This window comes from Passer montanus, unplaced genomic scaffold, assembly GCF_014805655.1.
Source record: "Passer montanus isolate IOZ18808 unplaced genomic scaffold, ASM1480565v1 scaffold1, whole genome shotgun sequence".
Classification (NCBI taxonomy): Eukaryota; Metazoa; Chordata; class Aves; order Passeriformes; family Passeridae; genus Passer; species Passer montanus.
The window spans coordinates 13,380,856-13,404,277 of record NW_024356504.1 but is presented as its reverse complement, the minus strand read 5'-3'; the positions used below and the strand labels follow the sequence as shown (position 1 = coordinate 13,404,277).

The 23,422-nt window shown below is 39.3% G+C and overlaps 1 protein-coding gene across 2 annotated transcripts in view; it reads right to left on the bottom strand.

The window, feature by feature from the left end:
- USP37 (ubiquitin specific peptidase 37) overlaps positions 1-23,422 on the bottom strand; it is a 35,154-nt gene that overhangs the window by 8,300 nt on the left and 3,432 nt on the right. For both annotated transcript variants that reach the window (XM_039697288.1, XM_039697280.1), the window contains exons 3-19: positions 22,353-22,524; positions 21,121-21,221; positions 19,694-19,875; positions 19,266-19,340; positions 18,647-18,744; positions 17,090-17,174; positions 15,971-16,132; positions 15,342-15,473; positions 13,472-13,595; positions 13,019-13,224; positions 12,125-12,242; positions 10,820-10,899; positions 10,142-10,306; positions 8,615-8,680; positions 7,538-7,688; positions 3,544-3,796; positions 1,440-1,606 (exon numbers count right to left, since the gene is read on the bottom strand). In XM_039697288.1, coding sequence (XP_039553222.1) covers positions 1,440-1,606; positions 3,544-3,796; positions 7,538-7,688; positions 8,615-8,680; positions 10,142-10,306; positions 10,820-10,899; positions 12,125-12,242; positions 13,019-13,224; positions 13,472-13,595; positions 15,342-15,473; positions 15,971-16,132; positions 17,090-17,174; positions 18,647-18,744; positions 19,266-19,340; positions 19,694-19,875; positions 21,121-21,221; positions 22,353-22,524 — 2,337 coding nt within the window. The remainder of the gene's footprint in view (positions 1-1,439; positions 1,607-3,543; positions 3,797-7,537; positions 7,689-8,614; positions 8,681-10,141; positions 10,307-10,819; positions 10,900-12,124; positions 12,243-13,018; positions 13,225-13,471; positions 13,596-15,341; positions 15,474-15,970; positions 16,133-17,089; positions 17,175-18,646; positions 18,745-19,265; positions 19,341-19,693; positions 19,876-21,120; positions 21,222-22,352; positions 22,525-23,422) is intronic.

The following is a 23,422-nucleotide window of genomic DNA, read 5'->3' as shown; positions in this document are numbered from 1 at the left end:
TTAGTCTGCTTCTGACCCAAGCCAGCTGAGGACACAGTCATTAAATCCTGACAGATTTTGCTATTTTTAAGCCATTTGAAAGTGGAGCCAGTGGTTGTATCTAACAGGTGCAATCCACAAAGGCAGGATGCAAAAAGACATCACTAAACAGCCAGGTATTAAAAATATTACCACGACCAAGCAGCAAAGAAATCTCAAGCCAACAAACACATCAAATGTTTGGATAATATCATGCCCCTATTCCTCCCACTACTCTTGAAAGCCCAGAGCTATGGCAAGCCAGTCAATAATATTTAATGAGCTGACTTCTTAATTTAGGGTTTGAGTGCTTTCAGCACACCTGAATGCAGCACCCCATCTATGTATTTCAAATCAAGATAACCACAGCTACCACATTTCCATGCCCAAATCATTAGAATAGCAGGTTTTTGCTTCAGAACTGTAGCAGAAACACACTCAAAGGACAGTTTTACATTATTAGCATGAGGCCTTTTATCTCACTATTTCTAAAGGATTTGGGAATCTTTGTTAAACTACTCTGCATTGATGAATCAAAGCTACATCTGGCATGGAACATACCAGCACCTCATAATGAGTAATGGGAGAGGAAAAAATCCAAGAGCCATGGAAACATCAGATCTCATAAGGAAAGCCATGACAGCTTTGGTATTAATAGAGAGCAGACAAGGGCACCTATTTAAAGGAAGACCTGGTTAAGTGCTTGCTTTATTCTCTGCTGCTTGGTTGAACTTGTAGAAATCAGTTACAGGTCCTGCAATTCAAGTGGAATACAGATAGTTAGCACACAACTCAAAACCCCCATTCTTTCCAAGACTAATTTAAAGGACTTGTTTTCAACTAAATTATTTGGGATCCTTTTTCCATTTTACTAACAGGGAAGGATCACATAAATGCTCAGTTCCTACATTCTTCACTAAGCATCCCCTACTTGCTAGCACAGAAACACACCTAGGACAGACACATCTTTAGCCTGACCTGACATGGTCATTCTTAGCCTTGCCTTTGGAACCTGCCTCTTACACTGAGTCTTGACATGACACACTGCAAGAAACTGCCAGAGAAGCTAAAGCTGGGCTGGGATCTTGATGTCAGAGAGGAAGAGTTTAGTTGAGGTTATCATAATTTTTAATATAATGTGACAAACCAGTGCATAAAAGTGCATGGGGAGCTCTGAGAAATCTGTGGGTCTGTGATGTGATGCACAGGTTTCAAAGAGCATTCAAACTGTGCCCAGATGTATCCAGTGTCATCACCCTACTGACACTGGAACTAGAAGAAACCCAAACATTTTTCCATCTGGTTATGTCAAAAAAGCAGAACAATTCCTTTGCAGTTACTGCCTGAATGCAAGCTTTTCCTTTAGCTTTCAGGTAAGCAGTGTTGGGGAAGACAACTTAAGAAAGCAAACTATTTCTTACTTGCTCTTGAAGGCTTTGAGCCAGTGCCTGCTGGAGTTCTTGTTCTTCCCTCTCTCTCTCCATATCGTACTGCTGCAGCCAGTCAACCTCCCCTTGGGAGCCTTCTGGAGTTTTGTTTTCCTTATTCTCATCAAAATCTTTAGTTATCTCAGTGAAATTGGCAGGACCTGAGGAATCACAAAGTACAGTTTATACTTTTTTGGGTCTTCTGTTTGTTACCAGCCAAGTCCTCTTTAAATCACCACAATCCTTGCAGCATAGTGACATCTATTGACAGGGAGCTCACCTGCCATAGAACACCCATACAAGACTCAAATGGAAAAAGCTCCAAAGTGCAGTCTCTTATACTCATTTTAGCTGGTGCACAATGAACCATTTGATTAATCCCTGAACCTGTTCTCTTCTTAGCCTTTTATGTTCACTCAGAAACAGCAAGTTTAACTACAGAAGCCACACACCACTAGGTTTCTCCAGCCACAAACCTGAATTTCTCTGTAAGAAAGCATGGATTATAAAAACTTGCATTGCGTATTACACCTCAGAGTACTACAGATGAAGCCACAATAAGAGCCAAACCAAATGCAAGATGAAAAAAAGCACTAATCTCAAGCACTGTTTAAATGTGCTACCTTCTGCTTCAGCTAAGAGCCTCAATCTTGTGAGCACTACATACAACTTTAAAGGTGCATGAAGATGGCAACTTTTTAGTTCACCCTTGAAGTAAACGCAGTGGCACAAGTGCTTTACAGAACATCAGAAATGAACATTCATTCATCTGCTGCACACACTCCTGCAGTTGCAGGACACTTTAAATCTTTCTTGCAACTAAGGAAGTGCAACATCTGCTCCAACAGCTATCGGGCAGCAGCACGTGAAACTTCATGGTTTTGTCGTGTGCAGACTTTAACATCTGTTGATTAGTTATTAACAGGGATAATACAAGGCAGTCTCAGTACCTGTGAGCCCTTAAACACCAACAGCACCAGAGCCATAATCCATCAGGCCAATCCTTTCAAGATGAAAAAACCCCCAGAATGTATTACATGACCTTTGAAAACTTTCAGTATAAGAAGAAATACAGAACTTATATCAAACACATACTTTTTGCTTAAGAGTCACAAAAAAACCTTCAAATAATTACATTGTACTTTCCAAAGAAAACCTGGACAGAAATATGTTTATGTGGCCACATTCTATTACAACTCTATTTCACAACACTGTAAGCAACATTACTGCATAAAAAGGAGGGCACAAAGCAGGCTGATCACATAGATAGTATTATTCTTATAGCCTTCCATCATCAAGGCTGTCAAGAGCTGTCCATTGAAGCAAGTGTCATTTTTGGAAACAGTGGGGTATTTGTTGTTAATTAACCTCCTGGCTCTTAGAGGATATGAGCATTTTGTTGGTCTCTTTTTCCATGCTAGTGCAATGCATGTAATGATGGAAAGCATGTAGCACACAATAAATGACAAAACACTTATATTTCCTTCAGCTGGCTAAAGGAAGACCCAACTTCCCCCCCACTGAGATCACACAGGCTCCTCCTTGTACTTAAACATGTCTCTCTGTCAGAGGCCACAATTTACTTGAGTGTCTCAAGCTTACAAGTCTACTCTCACATAAAAAGCTTTAGAAAATAATACAGACATAGTTAAATTCATTACTAACTAGTATGAAAGCATTCTAGTCTTATGCCATGAGAGCACTGCTACTGTGCTGCCTAGGCTACAACAGCTACAGAAATGAAAATACTTTCTGCTTATGGAAGACTCAGTTCTAGACATGGCAAAATATAAGGAAATTGAATTGTCTGGCACAGGAACCTGTGGAAGCATGTGTTAATCAGGAGAGGAAAAAATGGAAATTAACTTTGAATCATGGAGGTGACAGACTTACAAGAAAATACATTTTCACGGTTTGATGAATTAAATGCTTTATACATAGGGAAATTATAAAGTTTAAGTTCCTAAAACTCTGATCAAGTCACAGTTTCAGCAGTGCACTTGCATCCAGTTCCTACCACCAACCATTACCAACCTGATGTTATCAGTAACCTGCTTTAGCCCACTAGAGTCCAGTTAAGATGGTTGCTTTGCCTTACCTGAGTCTAATACTGTTTTGGGTTTCTCCATCTCCATAGATTCCAGGTTTTCTGGCAATTCCTGAATTTCATCATCTCCAAAACCAGTGTCTGGGCTGCTTGTGGGCTTATCTTCATCATGGCTCAGAGACAGAGAGGCTTCCCTTTTGCTAATCTCTAAGACAGCTGCTAGGAGCTCATCTTCGCTCATCCCATCAAAACCAGCATTACCCAGCTCAGGTTTATCACTCTCCATTTTACTTCTTTTTGAACCCTGGAGATGAACGGAGTTATGATTAAGTGTTTGAATAAACAGGTATAGTATATATCATCAGCTTTACATTTCCATGGAGATTTATTTTTATTAACCCCAGGGAGTGGGAGCTTGGCACTGTCAACATTCAACATAGTTACATGAGACTCCATGGAGAGACAGCCTTTATAGCTACACTAACTCCACAGAAAAAATATTTAAATATACACTACAACCAGTTTTCACAGGCCTTGTGGATTAACATACACAAGATAATTCTTCCCTTCTCCTTCCTTTCCTTTAAAACATGTTTCCCATTTAGGTTCTGATGAATTCTCAAGCCCCTGGCAAGTCAATGCTGAGATAGAAGCAGAGAAACTGCAAGTTTGTTAACAAAGGATGAAGCAGCAATATAGGGATGGATGAACACAAACTAAAATTGAGCTGTATGAAGACCAATTAAAATTAGGTTTTGTGCTGCAGATTTGCCATATGAAACCTTGATGTCAGTAGAGGGAGGAGGGCAGGAGTTGCAAACCGAGTAAGAAAACAGTTAAACAGGGAAAGGGGGAATTATTCTTTCCCAAGGAGAACAGAATGATTTTCATTTAGAAGAAAGAAAAAACACCTTAGTCTTAATCTCAATTTTCCTTTTTATAGTTCATTTTCCTAAAGCTGATGCTCATCAACTCCTACACCATCGTAATTTGCAAATAATATAGTAATTTCAATCACTTTGACATTAACTGTTAATCAGGAGGTTAACCTCCATGTATGCATGTTTACACAATTACACTATTTATCATATGCTTAGAATTTCTTTTCCTATATTATGTTAAAAATGGGGTAAGATAGTTTCTATTAAAATGTACTTATCCAGATCTTACTGCAAACTGCATTAGGATGAATCCCAGAACTTTCTTAAAATGAACAAAATTACATTTTTACTGCTGCTTTTTACTTAAATACAGCAAGCATTTTATATTAAAACTGTCTTATCAAACAAGATTAGCAAATGAATTAGCAAACTAAACTGCTTGCTCTAGACTTGTTGCCCTCCAAGAATTAGAAGTGACAAATTTAAACCTCTCTCCTCACAGGTATTTATGCACTGGATAAGTAAAGCAGAATACCTTTTGAAGCTTTCTGGTTTCTCTCTCTGCACCTGTAGGCTACCAACATCAAAACTGGTTTAGCTCCTCAGCAAACCCTAGTTCCAGGCTCCCTGCCAACAACTACCACTAATTCAGTGGATGGACTTTAAAGACTTGGCAGCATCTGTGCATTATTTGAATACAACTTTTCTACTAGACATTATTTGCATACATTTTAAATAGCTTAGGCTCTAAGACAGGCTGCTTTAAGTAAGCATTTTTAAGAAGTTCTTCAAATACTACTTCAACTGCAGAAGCAGAGATCACAGGAACTGCAGTTGTGCCATTTAGCTGGATAACTGCTCTTTGCCCCCACCACCCAGTGCCATATACAGATGCTATTCCAGCTGTTCTCCCACACAGCAGGGACATTTTGCAAAGAGTGCCTGGCAAGGGATGCACTTGCCAGACAAAGTAACCACCAAGCCCTTAATGCAACCCCATCTACAGCTCATTTGAGAATCACACCAAGAGAAATGGTGCAGCAATAGTACTGCCACTTCCAAAAACCAGGACCAGGTCTCCCAGGACAAGACTGAGGTGGTCAGAGAACCTGGTTAATGGTAACACACGGTTAGTCAGGCCTGTGGTTGAGAAGTGGCCAATATGCATGGCCACAGAATAAAATAATTTATGTGGAATCATCACCACCAGTGTGTCTTTCCCACAACAGGCTGTAAAGCCTGTAATTAATTTGTTATTCAAATTAGTATGCTTTATTCCCACAATTTTTGCACTTACAGGGTGTGCAGTAGAAACTACCTACTCTTCCTCACAAACAAAACTCCAGGAAGAATCAGTTAGGACAGTTTGAAATATCTTTTCTGAAAGGTACATAAGAGGCACTTCAAAGACAAGCTTGTTTCCTTCCTTCAGCTGCAGCCAGGCATAGATGTGCCATGCAGGACAGCAGCCACAAGACCTTCAGCAAAGAGCTTTCTGTGTTTTCCCGCAGCAATCCATTCCATCCCTACATATCCTGACCATCAGGAAATGTTCCCTAATATTTAATCTAAAAATTAATGTCTGCAATTTAGTCTATTACTTCTTGTTCTATCCACCATAGGCACAGGAAACAGCTCAAGTGTTTCTATTAACTTCTTCCCCTTCCTTGGAGACACATGCCTTGCTTACATTTTTCTTTAAACTAAAGACCAAACTGAAGACCACTTGCCTGGCTCTTTCTCTCAAAATCTTCCTTTCTAGATCTCTGACCATTCATGTTCCTCTCCTCTGGCCCCTTTCCAGTTAATCTATAACTCTTTTCAGTCCAGAGCCCAAAGATGGATACAGAACTCCAGCTAAAGCTCAATTCTGAGGAAAAAAGGAGGGTTACTTCACACAATATGTACGTAGGCTATGGTTCTGTCTAGATACTTCTACTTTTAACCTGCCTGACCTTGTGATTGTCACCTTTCATGAACTTTCTGAAGGCCCGCTGTTTTCCCAGCTGTTCCTATCCCACATTTATAGTCAATCCTGATAAGATTAGCACCTTTAGCCAGTTCCTACTGAACAACCTCTCCTATTTTTATGCAGTTTTGTCAAGATCATTCTTATCTGTAGTTCTGAGCTTCATCAACCTGGCAGCTCTTCCCAGCTCTGGATCTTCTAAAAATTTAATACTCAGTATCTGTCATTTATTAAATACTGGGTCAGGATCCTGCCTTGGTTTGATTTTCCCATCAGATCAGAAACTGTAGATATCTTCCTCTTGTTACTACTGCTATTCATCCACATTTACACCTGTACCTTAATATCATAATCAAGGCCACAAGTCTCTGCTTGATTAAAATAACCCTATGAGCATTGTCAAAAACTTTAGTGCAGCAAAAACTTTATAGAAGCAGAGATGCAGGAAACTTGTCCTATGCACTAGGCCTGCAGCACTCTCAACAGAACAAAGTGGTACTGCACAATAATCCTCTAAGCTGCTTCTATTCCCTTCTGGGTCATCATTTCTTCCCACACAACTCATCTACCTGCTAATACACCGGCCTGACAGGCAAAAAAAGTATCTTGGCAGCATTAACACTAGTCACAAGGAAAAGCTCAAAGGCAACTTGAAATTAACTGTGCCATTACACCAATGAACTTGGTCTCTTCACACTTCTGTGTTCGCCTACAAAGTCTGTTAGCTTCAGATTCTAAAAACATTTCAAAGCCACACTTGAAAGGGGACACGGATTGGATGTGCATGAAATTGTCTCAACTGAGTATTTTGCTTAGCCCAACTTGTACTGGATCTAATTTAATCAAGGGCTTTATTGCATACTTTTATTATTGACAGCACATTATACTTCAGCCCAGGAACATTATTAGTGGAAGTTACCCGAAGGACTGACCAAACTGCTAAGCAGCTGGTATCCATAACCTGAAAACTCAAGTTCAATTGCAATGCAATTACTTCTGTTCCCAGTGGGAACCCAAGACAACTGTAGAGAGAGGTCAATTAGCAAAGCACTCCCTTCCAGCATTGCAGTGCTAATTAGGACGAAAAAAACCTCATCTGACATCAATGTCACGCAGTTTATGCTAAAAAAAGCACACAGCAGACATGAGCACATACAGGATCTAGCACATGAAAATTTGTGGGTTTTTCCCTTACCTTTTCTGGCTCATCTTGCAGTTGCTGCTGATCTCTGCTCTGTATGTTACACAACCTTTGGCTATGGGCAACAGAGCGTTTCAACGGCTCATCATCGCTGTCAGAATCTACATAGTGTGCTGCAGAGCTCTTTGACTTGAAAGTGTATTTTCTGTAAATTAAAAACATGGCTATAGAACTGCACAGCATTGTAGCATCATACCAACATGTCTCAAAGTAACTGCTGATGGATTGCTTTCACACTGTTCAACTGGGGAACAAACTGCAACAAGTGACAATGACAATTTATTAATATGGCAGACAAGGTTTTCAGAAAAGCTATATTCTGTTGGGTAGCTGACATGTTTTCTTGAAGCCTGCAATAACAGCTTACAAAGTTGAAAGTAACTAAGTGTGTGGCTCTTGCTTTTAAGGCAAAGGATTCTGCATTTTATCAACTCGCAATTCCAGACTGAACTCATCTGAGGCAAAGCCACATTAACACACAGAATTTGGCATAAATCATTTGACTAGAGTTTTTTAAGATGGACATAGGGCTTCTCACATCACCCAGATATAAAAAGCACAAAAATGCACCAATTTTTCATTTTTCCTGTTTGCTCTTCCAATTAAGATACTTTCTTGCTTCCTTAGTACAGAAGACAAAGGAGTCTGAGGAAGTCACAATTTCTGTTTTATCAGTAAATCTGGTCTTTAAGCACCCCTCAATGCAAAACCATCCAGTGTGATATCACATTTTTCACAGCATCAAAAACTGGCTGTCTCATCTTTGCAAATAAACTTAAGGAACCAACCACCTGTTCCCAAAACACCTATTTTGGCTCCACAGAGTCAAAACAAAGAGCTAGATTGCAGAAGTAGAAATAATTTTGCTTCTTAAACTAGGCAAATTGCACCATTGATGTTAATTTCAGCTACCATGTAATACCAATAAAACTCAGATATGAAAAAAGACGGTAGCTGAAATAATTTACAACATAAAAACCAGAAAAGAACTAGAAAATCTAAAAATGCTTTGGAAACTACGCCACAAAACCCCAGGCCATTGGACATGGACACTCCAGGGCTATAACTCACCTACAAGGTGTGGAAGTGCTTACAGTACAGGAATTCACCATTTGGGAGGCTTTCAATGGACGGGAACTATTAAAAGAGCAAAATAATTTATTGCAGTAGTTACAGTCTTTAAAAAATAAGTGTTTACTTGTCTGCTATGCATGCAAATCCATGACCAAAAGAACAAGCAGAATACCATTATGTACTTGCTAATTGCTAAGATTTACAGTAATAACTTCATCACACTATAAATAAACAACAGTTGTTCAAAACCATGTATAATCCTTTAAACTTGATTCACTTCTTGGTGATGCACCCTCAGGGACCAGCTCACAAATTAAAGGCTCTTGGCTCCCATGTCAAGACAACTCATTCCTTTATATTTTATTCCCACCAACACTTGAGTTCCTGCTCCCAAACCACAGTCTCCTGCTGTTGTCTGGATCAGCCGGTTTTCTGGCATATCCCACATCTTAATTTCTCCTGCCTTACCTAGATTCCTCTGAACCAACTTCCTGCTCCATTTAATTCTTTAATGGGCTCCTCAAAGTCCATCACTATCACTACACATCTATCAAACAGAATGTAGCCACTACAGCAATCTTTTCTAATCTTCCCCCTAAACCAAGGCTGCTTCTCTCCATCCTAGATCCCCTTCCACTCCCAGGTCAACCACAATGGCTTCCATGACTGAAAAAAGCCCCAAACATTGGAAAGCTATTTCCAACCTATTTTCACATACTGCTGCTCTGGTTAGCACAAACTGTTGTGGTTGAGATTTCTACTGTTTTAATAAACTCATGGGAAACAACCACTTACATCTCAAAATGCCACTAAAGACTTGGCAAAACAGCTGCCACACTGCTGAACATATGCACCAGATGTGTCCTAGCTCACTGTGGATACCCTGGCTATGTCACTCAGCAGAGGCTACAAGAGACCCAAGGGTTCCTTGTTCCTCATTCTACCACAAGCCTTCTATGTGACAACTGGCACATTTAATCTCTGTGTCTCAGGTCAGGCAGCTGTACAGAAATGACAGTCTCAGGGAAAAGGACAGAGTATTTTCAGCATGCAAAGTGCTCAGATACTATAGTGGTACAGGAAAGATGATAAAAAATTAATGACAGCACAGGAGGTGCAAATGGAAATCAGCAGAAAAAGGTAGCATGTTTTGTCTTCTAAGCAGAGTTAGAGTGCTCTGAAGGGAAAGGTAATCTAGATTACTTTGGACTGAGAGGCCTATATTTTAAAAATTACCAACAGAAGTGTTCTTAAAAAGAATATAAAGTTATTTTCAAGGACAGTGAATAATATTATCTTACCAAATATTCCCTAGATAATGCCCAACTATCTCTTCCTACTGCTTCTATCATGCTTCCTTTTCAAACATGTTCTTATGACAGCAGCACTACAAAACCAGCAGCACACATCTGAAGCTGCATAATTGTAATGTTTCCTTGCCCAGACATCCTCTGGAGATCTGACAAGTGCCTGCCTTGTGGCACACACGATTTAGCAGAGCAGGGACCACAGCTGCACACTTACATGGCAGAATGGGCGCTCCATCCCAGTGTCAGCGGCAGCCGGGTGCTTTCCGTGCAGTGGGAGAGCAGGGTTAGGTATCTGGGAATAACCACCTGCTGCCCCACTTTATGGTTGAGAGACAATGCTACATTGAAGCTGTAACGTTTCAGATGAAGAATCAGGACCCTGAGAGAGGTGAGAGAAGGACAAATGTTCATCTCAAGATAGAAGTCAAAGAAAACCTGCTCAAAATCCAAGTAAGCATTTTTTCCAAAGCATTCACCTGACCAAACCAAATTATTACTTTGGGGTGGCAGGCAAATGCTGACCATCTCTTATCTGCAAGACACAGGTGCCACATGCATCACTCAACTTGTACAATATTAAAATTCCAGAATATGTTTTCTGTATCTGCTTCATTCACATCCCAGAAACCCCAAGAAAAGAGGAAGGGGAAAACTTAGTCCTCCTTGTGTAGGGACAGGGAGGAAGAAACAAGTATTGCTGAGGGTTTCCAAGGGCTTATTTAGAGTAAAAATGAAGACCAGCATGAAGACTGACTGCAGGTGCACCTCTTTCACACACTGACCACTGTACATGCTGTCCTGCTCATCTTCCCAGCTTTACTCTTCAAGGGATTTTTGCTTGCACTTTTGTAACATGCTTCCAGGAAGGAGAGGAACAGGTGTCAACATTTACCTGGGAAGCCTGTTGAACTTGTGTGTGACAACAGCAGACTTTCCATTGCACTTCTCACAGGAATACTCAATCTCCTCTGCCTGTTTAAGGGAGCAGAGAAATGACTTGTGGAACAAGAGAATTCAAACAGATCTCAACCAAAATACATCACACCTGTTACACAAACTCTTCAAAACAGCAGTAAACCCTTAAAATTATAATCACCTTCAAGCTAACCTAGTAAGAGGACATTTAATAAGCAGTCAGCCAGCAGACCTCAAAATTTCACATCATATTCACTAATACAGAAGGAATTTTTCTTGCAAGTCTACTGGAGACCAGTGAATCGGTCACCATTATGACACAAAATAGCTTCCAAAGGGAGGGGACAATCTTGTGAGGTTAACAGTTTTCTCTCCCATACACTGGATTTGTTTGGGTTTTTTTTTCCTTCCCTAACAACCTTCGGTGAAGGATGGTGCCATGAAATTTTCTCCCTCTTATTCAAAACCTCTGCTTTGTTCCTCAAAAGGTATCCTCACCTAAACTTACCAAGGATATGCTACATGAGAGTAGAGTTCTGAACAGACATCAGAAGGAGAAGCATTTCTTTCCCAAAATTACATAACCTGCCCATCAAACATTCCCACAAGCCCTTTACCTTAAGTGAAATCAAATTGCATTAAAATGTCAGGATTTTTTTTAAATTGTAAGACCCCCCCCCATGAGCTTTTAGAAGAAAAAGCACGTCAGCTATTCTCTCTGTTGAAAGTACTATCTATACAGAGAGGGAAAAAAAGGTTTGTCTCAAGATATGACAAAATACAACACCAATTCACAGACATATGGCTCATTTTTAGCTTTCAGAAGCTTCACCTTGAAGCTCATCTTACAAAGTAAGTATCCACATATTATAGCTGTTTATTTTTTAAATTACTGTACCTGCATGACCTTTTTCCTCCATGCTAATTAAGGCTTGTACACAAACTGTTGAAACATCCTAGCCCAGGAGAGAAAGCACTTCCTGAGTGATCATCCCAATATGACAGCCTCCCTTCTCTCCTCTGTATTTGTTTACACCTCAACTCTTTCATCACAACATTGGGAAGTTTACCTATTTTACAGCAGTTAAGTTCTGCACAGCATTTTACAATATAAACTTCCATATGCTTTTAATGGACAAACCTCTAAAAAGTGCAATGTTATCTCACATACCTGCAAACCACTATCATAGAAACTAATAATCAGCTGTACAATAAGAATTTCATATAGTGCATAACCTGCACACACTCCAGAATGCATAAAAACCCCCCTCAAAGTACATACCCGAAAAAAGAGATCAAGAGAATCCTGGATGGATCGGGAAGGAAGGAATTTCTTCCTTCGAGGAAGGTCAATGGAGAGGTCATTGAACTGTTCTCGTTTAGTGACTGTTTCACCACACCTAAAAAACAAACATGCTTGTGCAAGTCTGATAAAAAATAAACTTGAAACTAACGAACACTTTCATGGTTTAGGATAAAGTGACTTCCCCATAAACATATATAAACATATACACCCTATTTTTACTCATCAAAATGGAACTGTTTGATGCTCAGAACAGAGTTGGAACTTGCAATTTCTTTTTGATGCTTTAGAAATTGAAACATTTGTGTAAGGGTAAGAAGTAAAACACACAGATTGCTTTGGAGAGGCAAAAGATAAGGTATAGAGGAAATCAAAGTGACTGCTATAGCTCAACACATCTGCTGCACAGGCCACACACAATGAATGCCCAAACATATTGGTTGACATATTTTTCTGCAAGAATGCAGAGAGACAGAAGAAAATGCCATTCCCTAGAAGCCCTTAGAAAGATCAAATTAAAAACATGCCATCCCCTTTTACCTTTTTTAAAGAGGAAATATTACTTGGCTGAAACCCCCTTTTCTCTCTATTTCCATACAGTTGGTACACAAAGAGCAAAGCACAAAGGCTTTCCACTGGAAATGCAATGAAGAACTAGGTGGTATGAAACTGTTTAAAGAAGGCTTGCAGCAGCAGACAGCGTGGTGTGAAGTTTACAGCATTTCTAGGCAAGAGAGTATCTTTCTAAATATCTAGCTTTGGATGAAACATAGCTCTTAATTCTGGTTACAACCTGCAGATGAAGTCATGTGAGATGGAAACACTTCCTAGTCTTTTAAGTGTGAAAAAAGCTGTCAAGCATTTTTTGCTTACGTTTTGCAAATGATAGAATGCTGAACCTCAAACTCTAAGTTACTGATAACAGGACATGTATAAACTTTGGTGGCTGACAGGTCATCAGAAGCACGTCCTGGTGAGTTATCCTCATTAGGGACTGGTTCACTCTTCCAAGTTTTGTTTAACTTTTCCATGTCTTCCTTCAGCTGATCCAGACACTGGCTCAAGAACTCGTGTGCATCCTAGAAACAAGGCACATGCAATGAAATGGCTTTGTACAACTTCATTCAGTATTTTTCTCAAACACACACAGACTGGTGAACTACATTCAGTTCACTGCATTCAGTAACACTGAGGCAGTTCTGCTCTAACAATCACTGCCATTCAACCCAAAGTCACTGCCAAACACAGCTGAAGCTTGACAGGTGTTCAATGCAGTTCAACCACTGGACAAATTGCACATAACTGTTTCCAGACAATGATACTTACATTCTGCATGTACCCAGAAAATCTCTCTGCAGTAGCCGAAATGGCACTTTTCACCTTCTTGAGCAGCTCTTTCTTAACCTCAGGGCTGCAGACATCTTTTTTAGCAAGCAGATGGGCAAAACGTCTGCAGAAGTCAAGACAATGAAACACTGGTTGATTTTCCAGGACTTTAGAGAAACATAATAGAACTCAATGATACCTTATTTTAAGAGTTCCTAAAAGCTTTTCTCCTGTGATAAGTGGTTCAGGGGTTCTGGATGAAGATATCCCACATGTAATTAACCTTTTCCATTTCAAGTATTTTGAGATCTCATTTGAAGGCATCATCAAACAGCACTCAAATGAACAAAAGAACCCAATCCACAATCTTTTAAGGTAAAGAGAAAAGCCTTATAAAGCTCTAAAAACTTATTTCTCCTCTTTTACAATGAGGAAAAAATTCATAATGCTTTTTGAGAACATTTGTACTGATAGGAAATATGATATCACACAGTACCAAAATAAGCAACACAAAATTTAACTGGAATGGTCAGAATGGTTTCTATTTATGTTTTATTTTTAAACTTCCACTCATTTTCAAGCCTTACATCTTTCAGCAGTAAAAACATTTTAACAGAGAAAAAAGCTGTAGCAAAAAGAACCACGAAGAGTTCCTTGGTTCAAGCTAGTGCTTCTGTTAGCTTTGCTACAAAACTTTTGAAATTAACTTCACTTGTGCCTCTCAGCTACTGTGATTTAGTTGTCTTTTACAACTGCTTTACAATTTCACAGGACATACACACTAAATATATTCCAAGCACAAATTTTGGTCAAGCTGCATACATAGGAAGGTGATAGGAAGAAGTCACATTCTATGATACAAAAAAACCCCAACCCAAACAGAGGGAAAACCTGTATAATCCCCTTGCATCCCAAACCCAACAGCTAATACTCAGTTAACCCCAGGAATCTGCTCAGTTTCCTGCAGCTTGACAAGTTTCTGCTGCTGTGCTGAACTCCAAGAACAGCGTGTGCTGTCCCAGCCCTCTGCAGCTGCTCAGTGAAGCATGTTAGGAAACCACAGCACCATTGATAAGCAATCACTGATCAACCAGAAAAACAGTCACCAGGTTAGATGATATTGCCAAACCAAGAGAAGACAAAGTAGATGCTTTGAGTATCAACTCTGACTTGTACAGGATCACACACTGCCCATTAGGTATATGGAGCACAACCTTCAGAGGTCTTTCTATAAAAATTAGAGAAAGGACATTTCAAGAGGCACATGGAACAACCTCTGATCCCAAGTAGTGTAGAAAGAGTTCAAGATGACACACCAAAAATAGAAAATTACATCAAAAGATATAAAAAAATGATGGAACAGAAACACAAATGGTTCCGATAATTCTGCATCTTATTTAGTGACAGAAAAGAAATGAGGTGCACCAGAGAAAACATAATAAAAAATCCCAAATGGCTGAATGTAGAGAAAGATAAAGTATGCAAAACTTGAACACTTTCCACAGCTACTAAACAAAAGGCGTAAGCCCCCACATATCAGGTGAAGTTAGTGATAAGCTTAAACTCTACATGGCAAAGTTCTTAGAAGAAACTTTTCTGCATCTAAATTATTTTGCAATTTCTTACATTTTCTTCTTAAGCATTTCACTCTGCCACTAGAAACACAGTAAAAGAATGCCTGTAACTCAATATTGTAAGTTTTAAGAGCTGATTTCCTATTTCAAAAGTAAAGCTCCAAAACACAGAGAGCTCTAGGATTTCTTTTATTATCTATACAGGCAAATGACCCTCTACAAGTTGCTTCAGTATTACCAAAATGGTTTCTCAGTAAAGAAGGAGAAAAACAGCTTTCACAGAATGTGAATTTTACCTGATAAGTGCATTGAGTGGGATTTTTTTCCATGGGATACCCTGTTTGAGCAAATCATTAGCAAAAGACTGAATTGAAAACAAGGACTGTAGGATGGCATTCATATAGCAGGTGTTTCCCAAGTTCGAAAACCTGAAAAAGAAAAAAAAAGAATACTTTGTGTCTAATGGTCAATGTGCAAACCTGCTGTCAGGGTTAAACACAGCACTACCAACACACAGGATATTCACCTCAGCTACTCCCCAAAGAGCATCTTACTGGAGCTGTTCCCCAGCCCTTCAGCCTAAACTCATGGGAGGCAGCATTTATCAGGAAAACACCCATGAGTTTCTACAATAAAACTCTTAAAAAATTCATATATGTGTGTACATATATATATATGTACATGCACACATAAAGACAAAGAAATGAATTATCATTAAAAAAACATGAATTACCTGAAATTACTATGTCCCTGAAACTCTCAGGATGTGAATTCAAGAATACATATCTTCCAAACTAAGGAAAGTGTTCCTTCCCTCAGTGTTCATTAGTTTCAGGATTATTTTTAAAATTAAATAATTACAACAAGAATGTGCATGTTCTGATGATCAAAGTATGCACGCTAGATAAAGTAAAATTAAATTTACCCTTGCAACTGTTGTTGAGGATGGGTGGAAAGGGGCACTCGGGGTTTGTTCCATCCTGTGTAATCTTGATTAGATCTCATTTTTTTAACAGAAAGAGGAGCAGGCTGAGAAAGGAATCCCAGGCTTCTTTTGGCTGAAGAGGTCTGGCTGGTTACACTAGACCTAGAAACATAAAAGCATAAAAAGTGTAAGAGTATGCTCTGTCTTAAAGAGCTATAGTCCATGACACTGGAATCACAGTGGAAGACACTTCCACTGTGCAGGACAAGGACTGGTAAATCCATACAAGACAACTGGAATGTATCACAGTGAAAAAGAGGTGTGACAGAGAACACTTCTTCTGGAAGTGTTTAAAACTCCCCAGAAGTGTTAAATCCTTAGCTTGGTTAAATATTCTTATATCCACTGGTGTGCACACAGTATAACCAAGTCTTTGGTCTTATAAATTTAATAATTCTCCACACTGTATGATGAGAGGAAGAATGATTACATAGCATGAGATCACTGCTCCCAGGATATGCTTAAAATTCACATCTGGGCCAGAGTCTTTATTTTCAGTCTCTTGTTCTTGTAACCTAATCACCAACTATGGACCTCAATTCCTAACATTTAAACACAGACAATACTCCTTTTCTCTCCTGATCTTGTATCTCATCTATCTAGGGCAGAGACCATGAGTCTGACTGCACACCTGACAAAGAAGAATCCCAAGCTAGCAGGATTTAGAATTTGCTAAAATACTGTTATTAAAATATAGAATTGCATGCCATTTATCTACTTGGGAAAAATGAAGCAAGGGTTCAGACTTAACTTCCACAGTTTATATACAATTTGAACCATCTAGAGTTATTCACAACAACTACAACAGACTTGAGTGATTTTACAAAGCCTTTCTATTGCAAGTTTGCAAGCAGCAACTACAGTTTGTAGATGTAAGCAGGGCAATTGAACACACACTGAAGAAGTGGACTGTGCTCCTGAAGGGGAAAAAAAAAAAACCCAACAAAACTCACCATGTTATGCATCTAAGCACCATGTGATCAACACACAGGAAACTGAAGAGCTTAATTCCTGTGAAACAACTGCTATTTACAGTTCATTCTAGTGAATCAGCCCTACCTGTCCAGGGAGGAACTGCCAGTGGAGTACTCTTTTGAAGAGGATCGACTACCATAAAAAGATGATGACTGCAGTGGTAAAACACCTTTAAAAGAGAAGGAAAGACACGACATTTCATTCCAGGTTACACAGCTATTTTTACAATAAGCAACTTGTTTGAAAGTACTTAGTCAAAAGGTTTAAAAATCCTCAAATCCTGCTTTCTAGAATTGGTTGGGAGACAAATAGTACATATGCTTAAAAGTATAATGTGAATATTAACGATATGTAAGTAAAGGCATGATGGAGTTTCAGATATTCAGTTCAGTCTTCATCAAACTCAAAGTGCAATATGAAATATTAAGAAGTCATTATCTTCACTATGTGAAATTAATAAATATCTACCTCTTGTTAAGAGAGACAAGACACATGTACAGAAAACTCCTGATTTCTAATGCAGTGCTCCCAAAATTCAAGGTAAACATGCAGAAGTGAAAACAGCTTCTCCTCCCACTCCAAACTCCCACAGTAAATTACTAAATACTTGGGGCACAATAGGATTGTTTCATTACTATGACATCATTGTGACAGATCCTCAGACTCTAATGCCTCACATGGTGCCACATTAAAAAAATGCTCTCGAGTCAAAACCCCACCTATTACAGTGAATCTCAGTGTAATTTAGTTTGAATAATGAATAACTGTTTGCTTCTTTTCCAGCTTGAAATTGTTTGAGCCATGCAATTTTCAGAAATGCAGATATACGAAAGAAGTTTGCAAGAACTTGCAGGGATACATAGACTCTAATTTTGACTCTGAAGACAACACCAGATTTCCATTCGGAGGTAAACATTCACTTTACCAGCTCTTCCAGCAACACATTTGTGCCAGAGATGCACTAAAAAACAATGCATCCACCAACATTCCCCCATAAAAACAAGATCTTGAATGCATTCCTTTTAACAAGGAAATCAGCTAAGTATTGATTCATAAAACTGAAGAACAATGCTGCCATGCTAGCTTATCTACATATTGTCAGTATTTCTGTACTGTCTGTAAAGCCTTGTCCCATAGCAGTATCCAACAGAACTTCGGTACAAACAGGACAGAAGTCCTGGCCCTGTAAGTTCTGGGGAAGAGATAAGGAAGTAAAAGCAAACAGTAGACATCTCAATCACAAAAACCAGCCTACAGTTCACATGGGCATTAAGAGCAAAGGGAAGTTTTAAAAATATGTAAGAAAGCAAGCAAAAAGGAGTTTACAGAAACCCCCTCCCAAGTGAAAGGGCAACTTGGAACAGTTTGAAGCTGCTTGTTGTAATTTTCAAGCAAGCTGGCTCATGGGCTGGCATCAGCTCTGAAGAATAAAGGTCAAGGCCACACTAGAGCAGGACAGGCTTTGAAAATGAAGGCAGGCTATTTGCATCTCATATATGGCTCTGGAGGAAGCAACAAAGTTAATGGCACAGCAGACAAGGAAAAAACCACCTCTGCAGCAACTTGCTGAAGTTGTACCAAAGGGCCAAAATTGTACTAGTCAAGGCTAGGTATCACTTGGCTTTACATTCATTTTTTTACCTGATGTCCTATTCTCCTCAGTCTGCTTCAGGTTCAACTGTTTCTCTCTGCTACTATTCAAGTACTTCCATGCTGGATCACCCAAGGCTTTATTATTCCTACAGAGAGAAGAGTGGAAGGCAGTGCAACTATGGAAGATATGGGATACTCCTGCTCAGTATTTACAACTTGCTTTAAAGCATTTCTCTCCTATCACCTTTAATACTTGACCACAAACAGTAGAACTTCACTCACACGTAAGTTTAACTCACATAATTCATTTAAACAAGCCCTCTTACATTTAAATCTGGCTTCAAACACATGGAGCTGCTTCTTCAAATGGCAATTCCCCTTAATCAGTTTTGTTTCAAGAAGAGTCAAAGCACATATAGTCCACATGCAGTTCTGACTGACATAATCAACAAAAGATTGATGACACAAAATTTGCATGTGCCAGTTCATGGAAATCAACTGCTGGAGTAGTTTGTATTTCCCTTATTAACCCTGAAGACATACCTCATTTCAAGCACACAATGTATTCATAAGCTGGTCCATGTGGCTGGCTGAGAGCATTCTTTTCAGAAACACATCCCTTTACAAATGAACAAGGAATTTAAAATCAGAAACAACTGTTACTTACGTTGAAGAATCATTCTCTTTGGGATAATCTTCACTCATTTCTGAACCAGGGGGTTGTGTTCTTTTCCTCTTTTCACTGATGACAGAAAAATTTGTGGTTATTCTTTCCGAAAGGTTAGTCATGACCCTTCCAACTGAACATAATTCCTCAATGCTTCCCATGCATTTTGGACCTATCTTCTGCAATCTCCACTTTTATAGCATACAGAGAAGCACTTGGTCTGCCCAGCTCTTAAGCTGTACTAAAAGCTCTAGTGCCAGTACCAGTCAGAGGCTATAAAAGCATGTATTAACATCCTGTTAAAAGTAACAGCAAAACTAGAGAAAGATTTATATCCCCTTCTTATGTCTCAGAGTACTGAGTTCCACCTGTAGCTCTATAAAGAGAGGAATTTTTACAGTATCATAGTAAGAAGAAAACCCTCCTACCGACTCTCCAACAAGCCTGTCCTGTGAGGGACTGATGATGCAGGAGATGCTGCAATGTTCACCCTGTTGCTTGGTGTTCCACCTCCAGCAGAATTCTTGACAGAGCCTCTCGCTGGGGTCCCCAGCACCTTGCGGAATGTGTTCTCCTCCTTACTCTCCACAGCCACTCTCTTGGGAGGAGTCTGCAAAGCCCAAGTGGAGTGGGCCAGGGAGAAAATCCAAGAGTGAAAGAATAGCATCTCTTTAGTCTAATCTATGATTTCCACCACTTTTTATTTGCTACAGTGTAGAATCCAGAGGTGGAGAGATACTACTTGTAACACATTCAGAGAATTTAAACACTAATTAGACATAGGTAAAATTTTGACTGAGTCATACTAGTCATCAGCATTAAACTCTACTGCAGTAACCACTTTCCCTTCCCATTTTCCAATGCTAAGTCAGTTGAAGTTCAGTTTTTAAAATCTCCTTTACAAGCTTTCACATTAAAAAAACCCAAGGCATGATTCCTAACTATCCCCAGACCAATCCTGGGTGGTATTACAATTAAAAATATTAAAAAGCTGTATTAAAACCCACATAATTAAAACAGTGCCCTGACTGCCTTGGGCCAAACAAGCCCCATATGTGATGCAATGCAAAGAGGTAATAATTGGTTGACTAAGGAATGCTGGCCAATTTTAGACTTGAAAACTGAACATGTCTAATCTCACCACTGTATATACAGCCTCAAGCTTTTAGAGTGAGATTGCCTTTAAGGTAACATGTAGAATTTGTTTTGGGACAATGTCAGAAATAGTCTCCCTCAGGGCAGTAATATAAGTATATTCACAGAGATAACAAAGTAAATTAAAGCTAATAGATAAACCATGAAATCTGGGGAGAAAAAGAAGAAAAAAATATTTTGAAGGAAAACAACTTCTGGGGAAAGTCTATGAAATTTACACAAAAATGTGAGCAGAATGCCAGAAATTCAGTAACTTTATTCTGACATAAACCTTGATCATTTGCTTTTCAATGTACACATTTGGCTGAAGTCTGCTAAACTCATTAAGACCTATGGTGACTAAGACACAGTCACACACATGGAAGGTGTTTGGCATAAAACAAAGGGAGATCAGAACTGTGTGAGAAGCAAGTTTCAGCCATGTACTTTCCTCCTATTTCTACTTCTTTGCCTAAAAGCTCATATGTGAAGAACATAGTCTGACTTCTGTAGCCACACACTGACCTTTTGTACTCATACAGATGTCTCCTCACAAGCAAGATACAGCATTGCCAACCACCCCATACCCATCTATTCCAAGCTCTCTAGATTATAAACACTTTGGCTGTAAAGTATTTACAGTGCCATTACAACATACAGTAAAGAGAATGAGAGGAACAGAATAAAATTAGAGAGGAAAAATTTTAACAATTTAACAAACCTGGTTCTCTATGTAAGAGAATTGCCTGTTAGCTTCCTTCTGTGTGGTCCTGCTGCCCAGCACACCTCCAAAACTGCCAGATCCTTGTGAGGGTTTCCCAGCTGACAGAAAAAGTACACAATATTTGATCTGAGTGTCATTTAACTGACTGCAATTTTTATTTGCAAAATGTTTAGCTGGAGTTGATTTTGGAAAGGGCATGCCAGATTTCTTGCCAACTACAACAGACTACAATATTCTGAATGCAGAGACATAAGCACGTGTTTATGGGTATCCCTCATACTGGTCATTTAGCCACTTGGCACCAAACTTCCTATCCTTAAAAAGAACAAAGTAAAGTAAGTAAAATTAAAAACTAAGAGATTGTGCATGGGTGATTAACAACTTTTCAAATACCAACACACAACATAAACAAATCCCATATGTTAATCTCTGATTATTGTTCAGCATAAGAAAGGTATAAAACAAAAAATGGGCTACGAGGCCAGAAAGAAGCATTTACAGAAGGGCAGAGAAAGCCAGGAACACAAAGACAAAATGTGCTGAAGCTGTGTGCTGGTTTTGGCTGGAGCAGAGTTAATGTTCTTCACAGTAGCGACGATAAGGCTAAGTTTTGGATTTGTCCTGGAAATTCTGCTGATAACAGAGATGTTATAGTTATTGCTGAGCTCTGCTCACAAAGAGTCCAGGCCTTTGCTGCTGCTCACATCAGCCCTCAGGAAGCAGGGCATGCACAGAAAGCCAGGAGGGGACACAGACAGGACAGCTGACCCCAGGGATATCCCACACCATGAGGAACTGTGCTCAGTGTACAAAGCTGGGAAAGAAGTAAGGGAGGCACAGTGATGGTGTCTGTCTTCTGAAGCCACCACTACACATGGCAGAGTCCTGCTTTCTTGGAGATGGCTGAACACCTGCTTGCCCACAGGAAGTGGCGCAGAGTCCTGCTCTCTTGGAGATGGCTGAACACCTGCCTGCCCACAGGGAGTGGTGAGTGAATTCCTCATTTGTTTTGCTTGCGTGCACAGCTCTTGCTTTACTTGCTAAACTGTCTTTGTCTCTACCCACAAGTTTCCTCATTTTCACTTTCTCACTGTCTTCCCAACCCCACTGGGAAGACTGAGTGAGCAGATGCTTGGGGCTTAGCTGCTGTTTGATATAGTTAAACCATGATAAGAAAACACAACACCTCTCCATAATGTTACAACATGATTTACAACAATTGCACTTACCAGTATGAACCCTGTCTTGATGGACTGCATCCAAATACATCCGCATTTCATTTGCATCTTTAAAAGGTACCTTATCAATTGTCAGAAAGCTGGTATCCTTTAGTGTTAGCATCAGGCAGCACAGTTTTCTGCCATTTGGTCGTAAGGTCACAGTTTTAATGTTATGGCTTAACTGAAAACAAGAAAGTGACTATAAGCATAAATCCAACTTTAAAAGGTCAAAATACTTACAAATTAAAACAAAATATTTCAAGTAGACAGGATACGAGAGACTCCCACCAAAATACTTCCCCTTGCTCCACTTCAAGGAAACATTAAACCTCATACAATTAATACAATCTGTGACCTTGGTATCTGACAGGACTGCAAGGACAGTATCACTATTGCTCAACTCTCTAGAGTCCTGGATAAGCTTTCTGAAACTTGCTTTTCTACTCAGTGTGACGTCTGTAAATGTAAAGGAAAACAACTTTATCAAGTCCCATTGAGTAAAAACTTCCACATCAAGTGCAAAATACAATTTAAGATGGGGAAAGTTTCAAGTATTAAGCACAAATGTCCCACTTCACCATTTGCTCCCAGAGAAGACAGATTTGAAATGACTTAAAAAATCTGCTGAGGGAGTAAATCAGTAAGAAACATGCTTACTTTGTAAGCAACATCGTAACAATTAAGTGGTGCCAAAACTTTCAGGGTTATGGTTGAGCACAAGAATAATTTTAATAAGATTTTGTGCTCCCTAATGATGCCACTGCTATTTTATAATATAGCATGAAGCACAAGTAAAGTTAAGTCACCTACAAAAACTGGCTATTGGGTAAAGGTTCTACTACTCATGCAGGTTGAGGGTAGCTCAAAAAGACTGAGATAGTAAAAGACACTTCATGTCCACCAATGAGATTTCATTTTTTCCATTATGATCTCTAGCTTCTTGAAAAACCAATGTAGACACAACAGCAGCTTGTAAGAGGGGCTGGAAAACCACCTCGATCAGAAACTAAACGTTTGTTTTAATGGCAACATTACACTTTTGAAACACCTTGTGCTCGATCCTTGTATTTCGGGTTGTT